The 21664-nt window shown below is 42.5% G+C and overlaps 1 protein-coding gene across 5 annotated transcripts in view; it reads right to left on the bottom strand.

Annotated features, from left to right (window-relative positions):
- The window catches only part of Prpsap2 (phosphoribosyl pyrophosphate synthetase associated protein 2), a 38685-nt gene that overhangs the window by 10531 nt on the left and 6490 nt on the right, over window positions 1-21664 (bottom strand). For 4 of the 5 annotated variants that reach the window (XM_026780323.1, XM_013347367.2, XM_005349896.2 and 1 more), the window contains 6 exons: window positions 21042-21094; window positions 18621-18687; window positions 14562-14734; window positions 10862-10977; window positions 6810-6865; window positions 243-391 (listed from right to left, as the gene is read on the bottom strand). In XM_026780323.1, coding sequence (XP_026636124.1) covers window positions 243-391; window positions 6810-6865; window positions 10862-10977; window positions 14562-14734; window positions 18621-18687; window positions 21042-21094 — 614 coding nt within the window. The remainder of the gene's footprint in view (window positions 1-242; window positions 392-6809; window positions 6866-10861; window positions 10978-14561; window positions 14735-18620; window positions 18688-21041; window positions 21095-21664) is intronic. The other variant, XM_026780325.1, reaches the window with a different exon arrangement.

Here is a 21664-nt window from a genome sequence, read left to right as displayed (position 1 = left end):
TATTCTTCCAGGACCTGAGCTTTTTTCCTAGCACCAAAGTGCTCACAATATCCTGTGACTCCAGTTCTAGGCATCTGATGCCACTTTCTGTACTTGCACACATATGGCATACACATAAAAACCAAAAATAAATATAAAAAACTAGTAATAATTTTAAAAAGAGAATTTATATTAAAATATCCATTCTACAAATTCAAGCAGCTCAGAGAAAAGTGACAAAAAAAGTACTTGTGGACACTTACTTGGGATCTCCAGGCTGGGGTGGATGGCAGCTACACTCCTGACCATGGGTGGGGAGTGCCGGCCATCCACCAAGTCAGACTCAGCATCCTGTGCTTCTCCATGAATCACTGCAATTCCCAGTCGCAGACGCTCTGCAAAAGATTGTGCCCTGCAAAGAACAGCAGATCAAAAAACCACACAAGAACTCGGCCTGTTAAGGTCTGGGCAAGACACTAAAGGACATAAGCAAAATGTCTCTCCCAAAGGAGTAATTACAAAAGAGAATGACTGTCAGGTGGTGGTACACACCTTTAATTACAGCACTTGGGAAGAAGAGGCTGGTAGATCCCTGAGTTCGGGGCCAGCTTGGTCTACAGAGTGAGTTCAAGGACAGTCAGGGCTACACAGAGAAACCCTGTCTGGAAAAACAAAAACCCCAAACTAAAACTAGCCAATCAAACAAAACAAAAATGAATAGCTAAGCTGGGCGGTGGTGGCGCACGCCTTTAATCCCAGCACTCGGGAGGCAGAGGCAGGCGGATCTCTGTGAGTTCGAGACCAGCCTGGTCTACAAGAGCTAGTTCCAGGACAGGCTCCAAAACCACAGAGAAACCCTGTCTCGAAAAACAAAAACAAAAACAAAAAAACCAAAAAAGAATAGCTACTCAAGACTCAGGAAGGATGAGCGTAGAACCTACAAATGAGCTGCTTTCATCAGGCAATGAGAAGCTGAGTGTCAAGGAACCACCTTGAAGCCTCAAGTTTCCTTTCTTGCAATTGCTAATACTATCTGCGAGACTTCTCTGAGAATCAATCATATGAAACAAAGTCCATTAAACAGTCTTTAAAGCACTACATATTAATTTTTTAAAGCTTTATGAAGGTACAATGAGAACACAAGAAACTACATACTCCAAGCACACAACGTCACAACCTCTGAGAGATCTGTGTATTGCTGCTTATCTATTTACTTATTCACAGGAAATGGAATTAGTTCCATTTCTCATTTAAATTTTTTTTCGAGACAGGGTTTCTCTGTGGCTTTGGAGCCTGTCCTGGATCTAGCTCTGTAGACCAGGCTGGTCCTGAACTCACAGAGATCCGCCTGCCTCTGTCATTTAAAATTTTTTATTAAGGATTTTTATTTTACTTTTTTTTGGGGGGGGGGGGTTGAGACAGGGTTTCTGTTTAGTTTTGGAGCCTGTCCTGGAACTCACTCTGTAACTAGGGTAGCCTTAAACTTAGAGATCTACCTGCCTCTGTCTCCCAAGTGCCGGGATTAAAGGTGTGCGTGCCACCACTGCCTATTTTACTTTTAATTATATGTACAGATGTGTCTGTTATGGATATTGCACATGAGTGCAGTTGCCTGTGGAGGTTAGAAGAGGGTTTTGGATCCCTGGAACTATCCTCTGTACCCGGTTGTGAGTTACTTGACATGGCTGCTGGGTTTGGACAGAGTCTCACTATGCAGAGCAGGCTGTCCTGAAATTCAAAGCGATCCTCCTGCCTCTGCTTCCCAAGTTCTGAGATTAAAGGCGTGCGCCCAGCATATATATGGACCTTTTACAAATTTACTAATGTGACTGTTAGTCCTGATATCATTTTCCAAAGTCCATCAGGTTTCCTATGTGAGTGAAGAAGTCATTGCTGCGTCCACACACATTTTGACTGTTTACCTGCACAACCCAGAACCTCAGCACCATCTGAATACAAATGAAAGAACAGACACTTCCGTCTTGTTCTAGAACTGGGGGGTAGCATCAGTTTTCAACACTGAAATGTCAGCTCTAAGGTTTTTACAGATCTTTACATGAAGAAAAAGTTCTCTTCTATTCTTAGTTTGCTTAAGCTAGATTGTCAAATCTTTGAGTCTGAGATAATTATGTGGCTTCTCTTTTTTTGTTCTTTTAACATGACATTCACAGACCTTTAATAGCTGCCACATCAACCTCAGGCTCCTGAGACAAACTCAAAGGGCATGATGCGTTCATCTTTTGAACACTGTTATTTAGTTTGCTACCATGGTGTTTTAGAAGTTTCCTCTTGGTTCACTTAAATCAGCTGTCAGCAATGAAGCCTCAGAATTAGGTGAGAGCATCTACTGACCACTGACCATCTTTCTGGAAATGTTTATAAAGTTAGCATTCACTCTCCCATAAATGTGTTACAGAATTCACCATTAACATCTGGACTTCACTGGGTGTGGTGGTTCATGGGCGCAATCCCATGGAGACTAAAGCAGGAGGAATGCTTTAAATTCAAGGCCAATATGAGCTACAGAGAAAGACCTTGTCAAAAAAAAAAAAAAGATATAGTTTGTATGACTTTAATCGTTAACAAAAAATTGTTTTGATATGTCATATGTATGCAGTGCCTATGGAGGTCAGAAGAGGGTGTTGGATTCCCTGGGAATGGAATTTGAGATAATTCTTGGCCACCTCTTCTGTATTTTTTAAAAATATTTATTTATTTATTTATTTATTTATTTATTTATTTATTTATTTATTATGTATACAATATTCTGTCTGTGTGTATGCCTGCAGGCCAGAAGAGGGCACCAGACCCCATTACAGATGGTTGTGAGCCACCATGTGGTTGCTGGGAATTGAACTCAGGACCTTTGGAAGAGCAGGCAATGCTCTTAACCTCTGAGCCATCTCTCCAGCCCCTGTATTTTTTTTTAAATATATATTTATTTAATTTTACATGTGTGAGTGCTTTGCTTATAAGTATGCATGTGCACAGGTGTGCTTGGTGATCAAAGAGGCCAGTGAGCTTTCACTGTGAATAAAAACCAGGTCCTCTAGAAGAGCAGCCAGTGTTTTTAACTGAGCCATCTATCTCTCCAGCTCCAACTTTAATAATTTTAAACTCAGACCTTCTTTACAGCTCAGAATGTCCATTCTGTCATCTCCTGGTGGAGTCCCTAGCTGACCTGGGCTTAGCAGCCTGTGTGTTCTGCTGGTGGCTGACAGGGAGGGTGAGACTGCCGCCCATCCCTGAGGACACACCCACTTCTCCTTACAGTTACTGTTTTTTGAAAGAAACCTGCTACTTAGCTCACACCCTCCTGAAGTGACCTTTCCTGCTTTTGAGGGTGATGACCTTCCCATGAGAGCAGGCCTCTCCACAGAGGAAAGGAAACAGAAAAAGCACTTGCTGCAGAGCCCCAGTTCCTACTTTATGGATGTGAAATGCCTGGGATGCTATAAAATATAAAATCCCCACGGCTGCCTCACTGTACTGTCAGGCCACAGGCGAGAAGGCCTGGCTGATGGAAGGATGCTCCTTCAGGAGGAGCAGCAACCGCAAGCACACGACTCAAGATGACTGGGAACCATCCCAGGAAACACACTGTAGGAAAAAAAAGGAATAACCTTTTCTTATCATGAAAGACTGCCCTTATTCCTGGGAGTGCTCGTCTCCCCGGCTGTCAGGGGTCAGCACAGCCACTCAGCTTTCATTTGCTCACTTTCCCATGGTCTGTCACTGTCCTGGTCTGCTTTCTGCTGCGGTGACAGACTACGACCTAACTCAACTTCCTGATCACAGTCCACACTGAGGGCCAAGACAGGAACTCAAGCAGAGACCTCAGAGGAACGCTGTTTGCTAGTCTGCTCCTCAGAGCTTGCTCAGTCCACTTTCTTATACAACTCAGGACTACCTGCCTAGTAGTAGTACCACCTAAAATGAACTGAACTCTCTCACTAACCAAGAAACTGCCCCACAATAACCCACAGGCCAATTTAAGGGGGCAATTCCTCAACTGAGGTCCCCTCTCCTCAGGTATCTATAGTTTGTCAAATTAACAAAAATTGCCTTGCACAGTCATGTTATCTTCCACTCACTGCTGTGCACCCGACTCAGTAGGTCCCTGACCACACATTATACCACACCCTGCCTCCCCACTGGGCCAGACCCCAATTACATAGGACCCAGCAATTCTAGTCTTACTTTTTCAGCACCAATAACAATTAAAAACAGGCTTTATCCACAAGCTCACAATAGCTAGAGGGAAACAAGAGGGAGGGAGGAACTTTCTCAGTCTCAGGGATAACACTTAGAGGGCATCAGGAGCCAGGCTAGGAAACAGTTCCCCCGGGATGGGGAGGGGAGGGGAGACAGAACCTCCCTGGTACAGCTTTCGCACCGCTTCACAGTTGAGAGAAGTGCTGCTACAAGGCTAGTAATCACTCTAGGACATCTAGACTCAGGCTCAGTCACTGTCAAGGTACATTTTTATAGAGACATAATGCCTCCTTCAGTAGAAAGTGTGATATCACTGTAATACACGCACCTTAATTGTCCTGTGACAGCTAAGTCACCTGTTGGCTTGGTCCTATCGAGAAGTGAATTCATATTTCTAAGGGAAATATGAAGAATTTGTGCCAGACAGTTAAACATAAAAAGTGATCTGTACGTGTACATCTGTCTGAGCTCAGAGAAAAGCGATGAGTCACATAGGGAGAATCTTTAATTAGGAATTACCGAATACCCCAATATTTATGATTTGGTATTGGGGGTTAGGGTGTGGCTCAATGGCAGAGCACTTTCTGACCTGCTGATGCTGAGTTCCATTCCCAACACCAAACTAACAGCAGCAGTAATAAATTAAAAAGCTGTCTGACATCATGTCACCTGTAGTCACTGTCCCAGACGTCCTAAGCACCACACAACATACACAGATGAACCTCCAGGACTGGCACTGGGTGAAGAAAGCATGCCATAGGTCATTTCCTTGCGACGGCAAATCCACAACAGCAGACAGACAAGCGTGTCTGCTCAGGGCAGTCTGAGGAGAAGGATGGCTTCATTTCTTAATGGCCACAGGGTGATTTTCTACGTCTTGAAGAGTGACAGGTGGCATTTGTCATTACTGTAAATGCACTATAAAAGCTATGAACTGTGAAAAGACTCCAGTCCTTCCAGACTCTTGGGGTTTGCATGGAGGATTCAACTTTACCAGATACTGAAAGCATCAGAAAACCACTTATTTCTGTATTGAATATGGATATACTTTGCTTCTTACCTAGTTTCAGCAAAAAGACCTATTTATTACTTTGCACTAGGAATTACATTATTTAGAGATGATTTAAAGGTCATAGGAGCAGGGCTGGAGAGATGATGACTCAGCAATAAAGAGCACTTGCTGCCCTTGCAGAGGATCCAGCTTCAGTTGCCAGCACACACTAAAGTTCAAAATCAGCTATAACTACAGTTCCGGAATCTGATGCCTCTTCTGGCCTTCATGGACATCAGCCATATATGTGGTGGTGGGCACACACACACACATGCAGACAAAACACTCATATACATTAAAATAAAATGAATCTTAAAAAAAAAAATCATAGGTGGAGAGCTGGGTGTGGTAGTATGTCTTTAGTCCTAGCACTTAGAGGCAGAGTCAGAAGAATCTCTGTGAGTTTGAGGCCAGCCTGGTCTACATAGTGAGATCCTATCCCAAGTGGATGTTCCATAAATTACATGGAAAAAAATATATCGCCCTTCCATACTAATGATAGTACCTGGTTCCTTCACACCACCTTGTTTGTCTTTTTAGTAAAAGGACTATATTATTTATTATACTGTATTAGAATATGTGTGTATGTATGTATTCTAGAAATCCAGTGAACTAAGGCATTTGACTGGAAAATGATTTTAGTTTCTTTCTTTTTCTTCTTGGCAAATAATTTTTACAGAATTTGAATCCTGCGTGATTTTGTGCTTTCCCTCTCTGGGGCAGTGTTTTTCTAGAAAGGCATAGTTATTGGTATGTGGAAAACCTTTCAACCAAAACCAGTTTGCTGTAGTTTATCATCAAGCTATCATATCCTTGGCAAAACCTGGCTTGTGCTATAGACTCTGAGCTGCCTTAGAGTGCTTCCGTTTTGTAAATGTCATTTTTCTGCAAACACAAACACGTGGCCTGTCAGCTGGATACAAGTCTGCTAATAAGTCACTGAGTTCTTTGAAGATGAGGCAATAAACAAAGTAGGTTAAGTCAGATTTTTAAAAATTACATTTATTGCCAGGCATGGTGGCGCACGCCTTTAATCTTGGCACTTGGGAGGCAGGGGCAGGTGGATCTCTGTGTGGTCCAGGACAGCTAAGGCTGTTACACAGAGAAATCTCTCTCAGAAAAACAAAACAACCCCCCCCCTACAAAAAAGAACCAAAACACTTATTTATTTAAAATGGGCTAGGGATGTATGGAGGTCAGAGAACAATTAATGGGAATTGGTTTTCTCTTTGTACCATTGTAGGTCCCAGGAACTGAACTCAGGTTAAGCATCAGGCTTGGCAGCAGATGCCTTTACCTTCTGAGACATCTTACCAAATCCCTCAAGCAGGACTTTGATGACAGATGCACTAGGTCAATATTCCTCAGATGGGATGACTTTGGTTAAGAAATATGGCTGGCAGATACTAAAATATCTACATAACAGGTAGGTGGCAGCATAATAATTAACCAATGGAAGAAAAATAAGGGGGACTAGGGGAACCACTGCAGCCTGACCTGGACAATGGGATTCAATGGAGACATCCTAAAGACGTGGCAAGAGAGGCCGAGCAGCCCCACCTACCTCTTGGCTGAAGCTGGAGACTTGGCCACGATGACTGCGTTCCTATAATCCGGAATCTGTGGCAGACAAGAGGCCAGGGATTACTACCTTGTCGCTAAGAGGCTATTCCAACAACCAACAAGCATGAACATTCCAGCAGACTCAAAACTGTCATTTGGTCACTTCGAAGTTTCACCAAAAAAGAAAAGTTCAAAGTAAAATCTCCCTTTGGGAAACAAAGATAAAAATGTTCTCAATATAAATTTACCTATATATAAAAACCCAGTACCATAGTACAAATGTGCTCTTCAAAAGTTCACAGAGCTTGCTCAGTCAGTAAACTGACTGCTGTACAAGAGTGAAGAGCCAAACTTGGCTCCCCAGCACCCTCATAAAAGCTGGGTATGGCAGCCTGTGTTGTAACCCCAGCGCTGGGAGTGGGGGAGTAGGCAGATCTCTAAAGCACACTGGCCTAATCTAGCTAATCAATGAACTTCATGTTCCGTGAGAGGCCCTCACAAAGCAAGGTGAACTCAAGAAGACACTGAACACTGACCTCTGGCCTCCACATACATGTGCACCCACATCAACATGTGCACATGCAAAAAATGCATACTTCACACCCACGCCCTACAACAAAACAAAAACAATTAACAGAAGCAAAACAGGTGTAGTGGTGTGGGTCTATGATCCCAATTATCCAGGAGGCTGGGTTTTAAGAGCTGCATGGTGTGAAGCTGTCTCAATAAATAAAGTATTTTCAAGAATCCCACATTGAACATAATTTCACAATACAAGGATGACATTCACTGAACCTGAATTCAAATTCATGTCATATTCCAAAATACTGTGGTTTAAACAGGTGACAAACACAATGTAGTCATAGTCACTCCATGCTAAGGAAAGCCATTTGTGAAAGAACAGTCAACCTAGTGCTACTTAAAAAAAATACGATAAGCCGGGCGGTGGTGGCGCATGCCTTTAATCCCAGCACTTGGGAGGCAGAGGCAGGTGGATCTCTGTGAGTTCAAGACCAGCCTGGTCTACAAGAGCTAGTTCCAGGACAGGCTCCAAAACCACAGAGAAACCCTGTCTCGAAAAACCAAAAAAAAAAAAAAACCGATAAAAGTCCCTCCAAACAAACAATGCGAGCAACAGACAAGTGTGGCGGCACCTTTAATCCTAGTGTTCAGTGGGCAGAGGCAGAAAGACCTCTGTGCGTTGAAAATAGCCTGGTCTACATAGTAAGATTTGTCTCCAAACAAACAAACCAATCAACCAACCAACACATGACTTACAAGAAAAACAAAGCTAACTAGAGCAAAGTGAGGTGGTACATAACCATAAGCCAAGCACTCAGGAAGTAGAGGCAGGAGATCAGGAGTTCAAGCCCATTCACTCTTGGCTATGTAGTTTGATGCCAGTCTATGTTACACGAGATTGTCTCAAAAAAACAAACAAATAAACCAAAAAAGCAAACAAATAATCAGCAACTTTGGGAACCTTATCACTGTTGAAAAACTAAGTACTTAATGCTAATGCTGATTAGGGAAGATGTCATTGTGTCTGTATACACAGAGCGGAACCATTTTTAAGCTGAACAGCAATGTGCTGTTTCTGACTTCATCTTGGCAGTATTTTCAAACTATAGTCTTAAAACATAACCAACTCATCAAGTGCCATTGTTCCACTGAAGACCATTCCCATTGCTGTTTCCTCACAATAACATGGCAGTTGTTTTTTCCTATATGTTTGTCTATGTACCATGGTTTTATGCCCAGTACTGCAGAGGCCAGAAAAGAACCAGATTCCTCAAACCGGAGGTACTGTTGTGATTCACCTTGTGGATGTTGCAAACTGGTTCTCTAGTAGAGCATCCAGTTCATTAACAGCTAAGCCCTCTCTCTACCCCAACACTAAATTTTAACAAAGGTGGCTTTACCATCCAAAGCCCTGCTAGATAGCAAGTATACAGTAAGTGAACAAAAATGTTGGCTGGACTTGCATTAGAGGAAAGACACACCCATCCACTGTTCTCAGGCAAGAAGGCAGAAAAAGATATCCATTTAGGTGTTCTGTTCCAGTCAGAAGTCTTTCTGAACCATCCCGTGCACTTCACTGCCTCATAATACCACACCCTGTCAAGAGACAGTAAAACAGCCAACAAAGCCATTAGTGAAACCAAAGGACTCTAATAAAAACAGGAGAAGGTAAAACAGGAAATCTTATAAATCAATATCAAGGTTTGATGAGAAAGAACCAAGAAAAAAGCCTAGGAGGAAGAAGCTCTTAGTCCAAATAAGGAGCTCAGTAGAAACACGCTAATGAGCAAATCTGGGAGGAGAGAGCCGACTCCCCAGGATGCTGCAGGCAAGAGTTAGACCAACAAGTGCAGGAACTCCAACCTGGCCTCACAAAAATAGGAAGTTACGGCCAGGTACAATGTGAACACTCAGGAGGTTGAAACAGGAGGATTACCTGACCCCCAGAGTTCAAGATCAGCCTGGTAACAGAACAGAAGCCGATCTCAAAATAAATCAGTAAGCAAAACAAACTGAATTAGTGAATAATCTACACTATTTTTTAGCTTATTGGTGGTCTTACATATAACTCTAAAGAACTTTAAAGAACACACTTCTAATTCATTTCACTATGAATGGGTGTGATGGCTAATCTCCACTGTAAACCTTTCAGAATGTCTACAAGTGTGTTTTCAGGAAGGTTTGACTATGGAGGGAAGAGTCACCCTGAATATGGGTGGCACAGATGGACTAGGACCTGGACTCAATAGGAGAAAGCAAGCTCTGCTTCCTGAAGGGATGCTGTGACAGACAGTGCCCCAGGGTCCTGCTGCAGTGACTCCCCACCACGGGACTGTGCTCTAACTCTGTGAGTGAACAGCTGCTCTGTCAGATCTTATCACAGCAAACAAGGAAGTCACTGATACTATGCCTTTATCATCCAACAACATCAAACCCTGCCAGAGAGATAGAAGAGCCAACCAAACAAAACCAATGGCAAAACAAAAGAACTCTAAAACAAGCTCAGGACAAAGTCCTGGACCATCAACCAGAAAACATACTTCAGAATTATCCAAAGTGTTGCCTACAAATGCAACACCAAGAATGAAGCTCTCTGGAAGAGTTGCTACAGAGAAACACCACTACAGAGAAACATTGTATGTGCTAACAACAGCTCCTAAAAGCAAAACACCAGAGTACCATAAACCAAAAATGTAAAAGGCTTCTGAATTAGCAGATTACATATATTTATAAGATTAAACATATTCTGAAAGCATTTGGGCAAGATCATGGGATAGAATCTGCCCCTGTGTGATCCAACAAAGGGTCAGGTCAAGAACAGATACTATTTTAAAGAGACAGAGTTTTCCTTCAGAAATTAACAACAAAAGGGAACTGATGAAATGAGACACAGGACGGGGGAAAGGCAAGCAAAATGTGCAAAATATGAAAACAGGATGAAAAAGTAAGCTATGTGGAACTCACAAGTCAATAAGTATAAGGAGGGTGAGGTAAACACCTCAGCAAGCCAGGTGGTGGTGGCGCACGCCTTTAATCCCAGCACTTAGGAGGCAGAGGCAAGCAGATCACTGAGTTTAAGGCCAGCCTGGTCTACAAGAACTAGGACTGTTACACAGAGAAATCTTGTCTCAGGACAAAAAAAAAAAAAAAAAAAAAAAAAAGAAAGTTCAGCAGTGAAGAGCACTGGTTGTTCTTCTAGGACTTGGGGTTAATTCCCAGCACCACATAGTGGCTCAGACCATCTGTAACTCCATCTCTAGGGGATCTGATGCCCTCTTCTGGCCTTGGTGGGCACTAGGCATATACATGATGGACAGACATACATACAAGCAAAATAGCCATACATATAAAAATTGGGGGGAGGGGAGTTAAGTGGAAAAAAATACAGACATGAAATTTTAGAGATGTGCACATACGAAGTATAATAGCTCTTTAAATCAAATACATAAAGTTTTGATCTTTTAGAGAAAACCCGAAGAAATAGAATTGTACCATCCCAGAATATTACCATAAAAATTAGATCTAGCTTACCTCCTCTTGAATATACTGTAACAGGAAGGGGGAGGCTCTTAAGTTATCCACTGGAATATTGAAGAAGCCCTGGATTTCCTTCTGGTGTAAATCCATAGTGATGAGATGAGTTAGACCTTCAAACGTAAACAGGTTAAACACGTCAGCAGTACCACAATTCTACAACAATAATTGGGCAAACACTCGAAAACCTGGCACCTCTACTCTTCCTAGTTTTAGTAATATGAGATGCATAATTTTCACTTCCATTTCAAGTACAGAGGTAGTGGCTGGAGAGATGGCTCAGCAAGTAACTCTTACAGAGGATGTAGGTTTGGTCCCCAGCACACACCAGGAGACTCACAACCAGCTATAACTCCAGTTCCAGAGGCTGAGGTCCTCTTTTGGCCTCTAGAAGCCTACACATATGTACATATATGCACACACATACGCAAAAATAAGAATAAGCCCTTAGACATATCAAAGAAGCGGTGCTCGCTCTGGCAGCACACGTGCTAAGCCTGGAATCATAACAAAGAAGTGCTTATGAAAGTGCTGTCGCAGCAGATGGCATCTCCCAGAAGTTTCCTTAGCGGGGATGACAAAACCCGATAGTAATACCAAGACCAGGTGCTCTCGCCCTCACCGTGTCAGCATTTTGTAGGGTCCAGTGGCTAATACTGTCAACCTGATAGGATTTGCAATCACCTAGGAGATAAGCCTTTGGCATGCTTGTGAGGGTTATTTTGATTACACAGAGGCGACACCACTCCCTGGGCTGGTGTCTGCAGCAGCATAAGGAGTCCAGCACTCACTGCTTTCCTTCCTGACTGCAAACGAAGTGTGAGGCGCTGCATCAAGGTCCTGCTATTTTACCTTCTGTGCTGAGAAGGCTGCGTCTCAGCCTGGGAGTCAGATAGACCTTCCTTCTTAAGTTGCTCTTGTCAGGGCTGTCACGGCAGTGATGTCATTAACTAACATGGCTGAGGGTTCTGGAATTCACATTTTTTTAAAGCCGTGTTTTGATTTGCCTTCTTTGCAAAGCTACTTGGAAAATATATTCCATAATAAGTGTAAGAAGCAGCGACCTGGGGAAGGTTCATTCCTTTGTTTGCACAAATTTCTGTGATCTGTACCTCCTATCATCATATACTCTCACAAGCACAGAAGGCTGACACATACAGTGAGAGTTATGTAAGAATCTACAAACACATAGAAATACTTAGGCTGTGGAATGAATAGACAACCCACAGGATAGGAGAAAATCTTTGCCAGCTACATATCAGACATATCAGGGGAGGTGTTATCTAGAATATAAAGAAATGCACAAAATAAATACCAAAAATCCCCAAAACACAAACCCCCAAACTGCCAATCAAACAGCAGGCTAATGAACCGACCGAATGGACAGTTCTCAAAAGAAGTCATAATATGGACAACAAATATTTTAGTGTTTGACACCTTGAGCGATCAGGGAAACATAAATAACTACTTTCAACTAGGTGTGGTGAGGCACACCTTAAATCCCTTGAGACCATGTCTCAAAAAAACCAACCAAACAAAAAAATCCTCCTATCATAAAAAAAGTTAACTTTGAGATTCAATCTCACCCTAGTCAGAACGGAATGGAAAACGAGTAACAATAATTGCTGTCAAAGCTGTGGAATAGAAACACTATTCACTGCTACTGGGAGTACAAACTGATGCAGTCGCCACGAAAATCAACGTGGAGAGTTCTCACAAAATCACACATAGAACTACCAGGGGCTGCAGAGATGACTTAGGTGTTAAGGGCACTGGCTGCTCTTCCAAAAGAGTTGGTTTCGTTCCCAGCACCCATACAGCAGCTGACAAAGGCCTGCAACTCCAGTTCCAGAGGATCCAATGTCCTCTTCTTACCTCGAGGGCACTGCAGACATGTAGCACACAGACATAGTGTAGTCAAAACACAGAGAAATATTAAAAAACAAAAGGCTACCACATATCGCAGTTAAACCACTCTTTTGCAGATATGCTCTGCCACACAAACACTTGCATATTCATATATAATGCGGTGCCAGACAGTGGTGGCGCAAGCCTAAAATCCCAGCACTCAGGAGGAAGAAGCAGGTGTATCTCTGTGAGTTTGAGGCCAGCCTGGTCTACAAGAGCTACAGGCTCCAAAGCTACAAAAACAAACAAACAAACAAACAAAAACAAAACAAAAAACAATAACAACAACAACAAACCCAACCAAAAAACCCATATATAGTGCTGCTCTATTCACAACCATGAGAAAATAGAATCGGTCACCGGCCTAGAAGTACAAAAGATGACTAGATAATAAAATTGTGGTACATATAAACAATGGAAATTTATTCAACTGTAAAAAAAAATTAAATTTGTAGAAAAATGGAAGATCATATTAAACAAAGTAATCCAGGCTCAGAAAGACAAATATGCATGTCCTCTCATATGTGGATCCTACCTTTTAATGTTATATGTATGAATATATATATGTTAGTGTATGGTATGGATTATGAAACTAGAAAGAAAAGAAAGGTACTGAGAAACAGGAAGGGGGGGTAAAATAGCACAGCCTACTTGAGGAGCTCCAAGACAATGAGATATCCTGTCTCAGAAGGTAAATTTCACCTGAGGAACAAGAGCCACAGCTGCCCTCTGGCGAGAGCATGCACACACACCCATGCACACACGCCCATGCACACACGCCCATGCACACACGCCCATGCACACACGCCCATGCACACACACCCATGCACACATGCCCATGCACTTGCACACACTCGTGCACGCACACACACACACACATCTTTAAAATGAATGATGATCCTAACACCATGGAGCAAAAATAAAAAAAGATGAAAACTAATAATCTGTACACTAATTTAGAAAACACAAAAGTGTTTTTCAAAAATATTTAGGCTGTTACAAACTGAGAATGTTTAACAGAAAATGGTTCCTGTACTAGAGTCTAGCAATAAGGTTCAAAAGTGACGGTTTCTCACAAAATTACAAACTGGACTACCAGGGGGTGCAGAGAGGACTTTTTCTCTTTCAAAACTTGAATATGACTGAAACTGTCAACACAAATGTTAAACAAGTAATTCAGGAAACAAATGAAACAGAAGTTCTTCTCATTACTTCTGTGTCTTAGGGTGTTGGAAGCAGAATTCTCTGCAGTTTTCTAATGAAACCAGACCCCAGTTTACTGTGGTATGTTTTTCATGATTTCAGATACCCATGGTCCCAAAACACTTAATGACAAGTTCCAAAAAGAAACAATTGATAAGTTTAAACCTCAGGTCACCAGCGATGTGACCAGTCTTGTGATGGTCTTCTCCTCCCCCAGGACAGGGTACTGGTGATGTGATTGCCACCCAGCTGGGATGTGAATGTAACCATGCAGTACTGCAGGCCAGCACACCTCTCCTGGGAAGGGGGCCCACTGTATAAGCTATCTGTCTTTAAATGTCTTTAAAAGCTGTTCTACTGTTTGCTCTCTGTCCAGAACTCTAGTCAAAATAATGCTTTGAAATTCCTAAGGTAAAAGGCAAATCCGCCATGGTGGTACACATCTTTAGTTTCCTCCTCTGGAGGTAGAGACAGGCAAATTTCTGAGTTTGAGGCCAACCTGGTCTACATGGTAAGTCCCAAGACAGCCAGACATAAAGAGATGGTCTCAAAAAACAAACAAACAAAGTCAATCTGCCATTCTTACCAGCTTTGCACATCATGGAAGCCAGCAATTTTGAAACAATGGAGCCCCTTTTTCTCATCTTGCACTGCTTGCTATAAGGAAAGTAGGGGATCACGCCGATGATGCTCTTGGCACATGAGGTCTTACATGCATACACCATGATCAAGAGCTCCATGATAGTGGTGTTCACATCCCTGAAAGCCATGGACAGTGTCAGACACTTAGTATGTTACTTACAACTATAATAAGACAAAGCATTAGACACAAAAAGGACAAATCCCTTTTCTCTCAGAGCTCCATCAGCTCCTGAGCAGACGCCCTCTGTTTTCTCACTGCTCTGTAGAGGACCAGTGCCACCATCATTCACCCCTTCTCCTGCCCCTCGTCCCTGTGAACCTCTTCCTCATCATCTCAGTCCTCTGCCCCTCTTTGGAGGGCACCCCAAGAGAGAAGTCTACAGTTGCTCTTTCCTACTCTTCAATCTCTCTCTCCCATAAATACGCCACAGAAGCTTTAGCATCCAAAACGCTCCCCAGCTTCAATCAAGAGTCTCCAACATTTGGCTGAATCCATTGGCTAGTCAGTCTTTCCCTTTCTGCTGCCTCTAAGGCAGCTGTTCGCCTGTGCCTACATTAGATGCACAAGGTACCTCTGCCTCCTTGTGATAATTTGAATGAAAATGGCCCGATAGGCTCATAGGGACGAGCACTATTGGGAGATGTGGCCTAGGTGGAGTAGGTTTGGCATTGTTAGAGGAAGTATGTCTGTCACTGGGGGTGGGCTCTGAGGTCTTCGTTTCTTCCTGTGGCCTGTAGATCCAGATGTAGAACTTTCAGCTTCTTTTCCAGCACCATGTCTGCCTGCATGCCACTATGCTTCCAGAGTTATGAAAATGGACTAAACCTCTGAACTGTAAGGCACCCCAATTAAATATTTCCTTTGATAAGACTTGCTGTGGTCATGGTGTCTCTTCACAGTAATAGAAATCCCAACTAAGACACTACTGCTTCCTGTAGTTCTTTTCTTGGTTACGATGGCTCTTGCCACAGTAATTTGTCTCCTCCTCCTTTCACCCTTCATCTCTCAGTTCTGTAAATGCTGGCCACTCTCACAGCCCCATCTCTCGCCCAAGATCCCCTTCTGAAAGCAATCTAACTAACTGGTGCTAGGCGTTTCCATCTGAATGTGAAAATCTAACCCATATTAAATGAACTGCTTTTCCCTGAAAATGCCTACATCTTTATAAAACCTGTGCCCACCACCTCACTGGCCACACTGTTCCTCAGGCTACTCTGGACAGTTAGAGGTGACTAGATGCCTCTCTTCACATGGTTTTGCCTTCACTGCTCCACTACTACTCCCACTGGGTGACAGTGGCCTGCTGCTGCTCCCCCTGAAGCCCTCAGTTTACACTCCAAACAGAGCAGCTTGTCTTTAAAGCCCTGAAATGGTTCCCCCTCCACCCACAGCTGCACAGTGCCTCCCAGGGCCCTCTAAGATCTGCTCTCACAGTCTCCACCTTGACACCTGCTCCATGTACCTTCTTAGACACCCACTCTCCTCTTCACTGAGGCCTGCCTTGTCTGTCCCTTTACCTTCCGACTAGCATCATCCCAACTCTCTCCGATCATTAAAAAAAAAAAACTTTGGCAATTTTAGGATTGAACTTAGGGGCTCTTAAATGCAAGACAACTCCTCTACCAGTGAGTAATAGCTTTAGCACTCCCCATTCTGTGCTATATGTCACAAAGCACTTATTCTATGGTCTATCTGATATCTATCAAATTCTACTTTTTGTTTTGCTTTCTTTGAGAGAAAGGTTAACTATGCAGGCAGGGACCGCCAACCTTTTGACACTGTGACATAATACTGAGGTCTACAAATGTGTTGGGCCACAGATGCATACAACCTATGGCCTACAGGACAAATACACCTTGTCCATGTTGCTACTCTGAAACTAATGATCCTTCCGCTTTAGTCTCTGAGTGCTGGGATTGCCTTGTCTGGTTTTCATGTTCTCTGTGTGTCTTCCCTCACTAGATCATCTACTGTTCCAAGCACAAAAGCATTTTGCACATGTAAGAGAACCCCAATTATTAAAATTATTCAACAAATATTGTTAATAATAGAATGCCAACATTTGGATGAGAAGGCTGTATTACTATTAAACAAACCTGATCCCAGATGAATTAAAAATACTTTCAGAAAAGCATTCTGTAAGGAATAGTAAGCAGGGGAACCATAACAAGGAGACAGTCACCCTGAGGCCAATACTACCACTAACTCAGATAAGCAAATGGATGACAGGAAAACATCAGTTATTGGACAGGATTGCCTTCATTTAAAATCTATCCAAGGTTTTTAGTAGCTTAAACTAGTCTGTACTTAAAAGAAGGGGTGCAGTACAACTTAATGGTACAATGCTTGCCCAGCAAAAGGAAGAACTTAGTCTAATCCCTACTACTGCTATTAATCCATCAGCAAGTTAACCGACCAACACAGTGCAGCAGACACTGAATGTGACACTATCCAATCCTTAGTCTATCTCTTGGCATCTCATAAAGAAGATCCTGGTGTACAGGCTTTCTGTAACCTGGTCAAGACTGAGAACACGTGGAGAGAGAAAGATTTGATCATACATGTGGGCAAAATAGCCACACAAGTAAAATTAAATAAATAAATAAATCTTAGTAAAAGATTTATTTATTATATAAACAGTGTTCTGCCTACATGTATGCCTGCTGGCCAGAAGAGAACATCAGACTTCATTACAGATGGTTGTGAGCCATATGGTTGTTGGGAATTGAACTCAAGACCTCTGGAAGAGTAGACAGTGCTCCTAATTACTGAGCCCTCTCTCCAGGCCCTAAATAAATAAATCTTAAAAAAAGAGAGAGACTGGTCTACAAGAGCTAGTTCCAGGACAGGCTCCAAAACCACAGAGAAACCCTGTCTCGAAAAACCAAAAAAGAGAGAGAGAGAGAGAAAGAGAGAGAGAGAGGGCTAAGAACTGTCCCTAACTCCAATTCTAGGAGATTCAACACCCTTTTGATTTCCATACAAACCAGGATGACATGCAGTACATTTACATACATACACACAAAATATGCATACACATAAGATAAAAAATACATCTAAGAATACAAAATATGCATACACATAAGATAAAAAATACATCTAAGAATACAGAAAGGAGACACAGCTCAGTCGGTAGAGTGCTTGCTAAGTATGCACAACACCCTGGGTTAAATCCTCAGCAGTGCATAAAACTGAGCACAGGGACATGTGCCTGTAGTCTCAGAACTCACAAAGTAGAGGCAGAAGGATCAGCAATTTGCCATTCTTGACAACTGTCAAAGCAAACAATACCAAACACTCAAACACACAAATCCAGAGAAGGGCAGTCACAGTGATATTTGCCTGGGAAGGTTAAGGCAGAGAGATCTCTTGAGACCAAGAGTCTGGGGCTGGCCTGGAAACATATCAAGAGTTGAAAACAAAACAAAGAAAGGATTGAGGGGGCGAGGAGTAAGAAAGTCAGTGGTTTTGGTAGAAAACCTAGCAAAAAGGGGGCTGCAGAGATGGCTCAGTGGTGAAGAGTGCAGGCTCTCCTGGTGTCCAGGAGCATGTGGTACTGCTCTCAGGCTCAGTTCCACTGGATCTGGAGGCTGCTACATAGAAGCTCATGACCATCTTGAACTCCAGTCCCAGGGGATCTGATGCCCTCTTCTGACCTCTGCAGGTACTTAGCACATACATAGTATGCAAATAAACATGTAGGCAAGAGCCAGGCGATGGTGGCGCACACCTTTAATCACAGCACTTGGGAGGCAGAGGCAGGCGGATCTCTGTGAGTTCGAGACCAGCCTGGTCTACAAGAGCTAGTTCCAGGACAGGCTCCAAAACCACAGAGAAACCCTGTCTCGAAAAACAAAAAAAAAAAAAAAAACATGTAGGCAAGAACCTCACATAAAATGAAACTAAAGACTAGCAAAAGCACATCAGTTTTAAACTATCTTCCCGTGTGGTCAGGTCTTCAGACTGATAGGCGTACCCAACAGGCAGTGAGAAACCACTTACTTTGAAATGGTCTGGATGATAAATACATCTTTTCCTCTCACAGACTCTTGAATTTGGACTCTTGTTTCTAAAGGGAAAAGGAAGGAAAGATATAGTTCAAATTTTTAAGATATACACCAAGTCTGCATTAATTTCCAACCTTGTAAACTACAGAAACCAAACAACAAAACTCACTGACATTAGCATATCGCCATTAGTCATACTTCTGAATCAAATTTAGGCTTCTCCCATCACAGGAAAGCAGTGATGATGTACTCAGTCATCCAGCATCAAATGAAAACTGAGGCATAAATAGTATACTGTGGGATAAAAGAGGATCAGGGAATATACCTGCTCTTAAACACCTGTTATTAGCAACAAAGGACAAATCCAGGACAGAACGCTCCACAGGGGAAGGTCTATAACATCAACACTGGAGGAAAAAGGCAATGTGTGGTCCAGCTCTATATCAACAAGAACCACATCAACCTTCGGTGCATAGTGGTGCTTGCCTAGAATTCCAACACTCAAGAAGCTGAGATAGGAGGATACAGAGTTGGAAGCTAGACTGGGCCACAAAGACCAGCAAACAAAACAAAACAAAAAAATTTTAAACATGGAAAAATCCAATCACTTGAAGCTAGGAAACATAAAAATAGCAACAACGACAAAAATCATAATTATAGCTAATGTCTTAAAATGTGACAAAGTATTCTATTTATGAGCAAGAACTTTTATGTAGGAGATGTGACCAGGTATCTAGAATTAAGTAACATATTCAGATAGTAAAACACCAAACCCATGTGGTAGATGTCAATAAGGAAAGTCATGGTACTGTTCTTTCAATTATCTCCTGTTGGAAAGTTTTCATTAGAATGCTGGCAAACTGGAGATGTAACTCAGTGGTAGAATAATTTGCTCACGACTCTGTGCTCCATTTCACTAACAGAAAAAAACAAACAAACAAAAAACAAAACAAAACAACTGGGTGTGGTGATGCCCACTTGTAATGCCAGCATTCAGGAGACTAAGGCAAGAGAATCTCAAGTTTGAAGCTAACCTGGGCTATAAGGTGAGTTCAAGGCCACCTTGGGCTACATAGTAAGTCCATTGGTGCAAAAGTAGCAAGATCATTAGAAAAAAAAATGAGTGTGCTTACAAAAGATTGTGGTGTGCTGCTACAAATGGGCTTTAGAGTCAAGGTATCTAGATCTAAACCCTGACACTGCTACTTGTGAGACTTTATACCTATCCCTGACCCAGGTTTTCAGAATCTATGAACAGTAAGGAATATAGAAGTTAGTTTCTCTGAATAAACTAAGGCTTTCCCATCTCATTACTCCTAAGCTGGGGAGTGAACCAACCTGCCTTGTTCCATAGCCCCATCCTCCCACAGCACTCCCCCATCCAGTCTTCCTAATGAGAACCCCCCAGATTTCAATCATGCTCTGCTCTGTAACCACCATCTTAGAGGAGGACAGCAGCAGTACTGGTTGAGAGCTTTCTAAGACTTAAATACCAGACAAAATCCTGTAGTGAGGACAGAGAGAGAATGAGTGTTTACTGAGCACCTACTATGTGTCAGAAGATTATGTCAAGTACAGAGATTATCCCATTTATGACTAGACAAGGATAAGGAGTAAGATTCTCATGTCCATATAAGTCGACCACTACCCTTGCTAGAGAAGAATTTCACTAAGAATGCCCACCATTCTAAAGAAATGCAAGGGGGCTGGGAGAAGGGTCAGCGGTTAAGAGCACTGCCTGCTCTTCCAGAGGTCCTGAGTTCAATTCCCAGCAACCACATGGTGGCTCACAACCATCTACAGTGAGATCTGATGCCCTCTTCTGGCCCGCCAGCATATATGCAGGCAGAATACTATACACATAATAAAGAAATAAGCCTTAAAAAAAAAAGATTAAATAACATTTCTTGCAACTATTTTCTAGAAACACTTTAAGGTATTAACTCTTTGCTTTACACAAACTAAATAACCAGTAGGTAGGATGCACGAGGTCCTGGGTTTAATAATGCAGCACATATGAGCATGGGTGTACATGTAATTGTGCACATGCCCACATACCTACAAACTAAAAGTATAGGCACGCAGTACTTAATCACGTTACTGAAGGGAAAATAACCTCTACCAACAGCTAACTAACATTTCCATCCAGCTGACTAGCTGGTTACATACTTCTGCAGTATTTATTGAATGACATCTAAGAACCAGCACTCAATCCTACATGTTACTTGCACCAGGGATATTTCTATATAGTATTAGTAAAGATTAAAAACCAGATCCTCCACCTTGCCTGCCTGACTTCCTGTTATCAGAACTGACTAGATAACTGGATCTAACTGTCTGGCAGTCAAGGATAACTTGATGACCCATTACACCACATCCTGTAAGATCCACAATATATACGTCCAAGGAAGCTCACCTCTGTTAGGTTCCTGGTAAACCTGCACTTTGCCCATCTCCACCCCCAGCCGCCTAGAGAAGAGAAAGGGGAAAAGCTGAGAAGGCAACAGAATAGACCCAACATCCTTACTATTAGAGATGACTTATAAGTTGACAAAAGTCAAAGTTATTCTAATTATGAACTAAAGTAAATATTATATCATATCTGTTTGTTGCCTACCCGATCTCACCCATGACCACCCATGGCCTATGCAATCTGGCTCTCCTGCGTCACAGGCCATCTTCTTAGTGCTCCGGCCCCACAGCCCATGTTCCCCATAGGTACCAATACCTCCTACATGCCACAGGACTTGGAACCCGTTGCTCTCTCTACACAGAGGGGTGGGCTCCACTCCAACCTTCATCTGATGGCTTATTGGGATCTCTCAATTCCTAGACATCCCTTAGTTTAAAAGCTAAATTAGACTATGCTACCCCATTCGTATGCCCTCACTGCCTTCTTCCTGGCATTTGTTACCACCTGAATTACCTATTTGGTTGTCTTAGCTTGCTTGTCTGACTCCCATACTAAAACGTAAATTACATGAAAAGAAAGTGTTTGACTGGCCTGCTCATAGCTCACAACATCCAGATCAAGGTTTT

The sequence above is a fragment of the Microtus ochrogaster genome, chromosome 7, assembly GCF_000317375.1.
Source record: "Microtus ochrogaster isolate Prairie Vole_2 chromosome 7, MicOch1.0, whole genome shotgun sequence".
Classification (NCBI taxonomy): domain Eukaryota; kingdom Metazoa; phylum Chordata; class Mammalia; order Rodentia; family Cricetidae; genus Microtus; species Microtus ochrogaster.
This window is presented reverse-complemented; position numbering and strand designations above follow the sequence as displayed.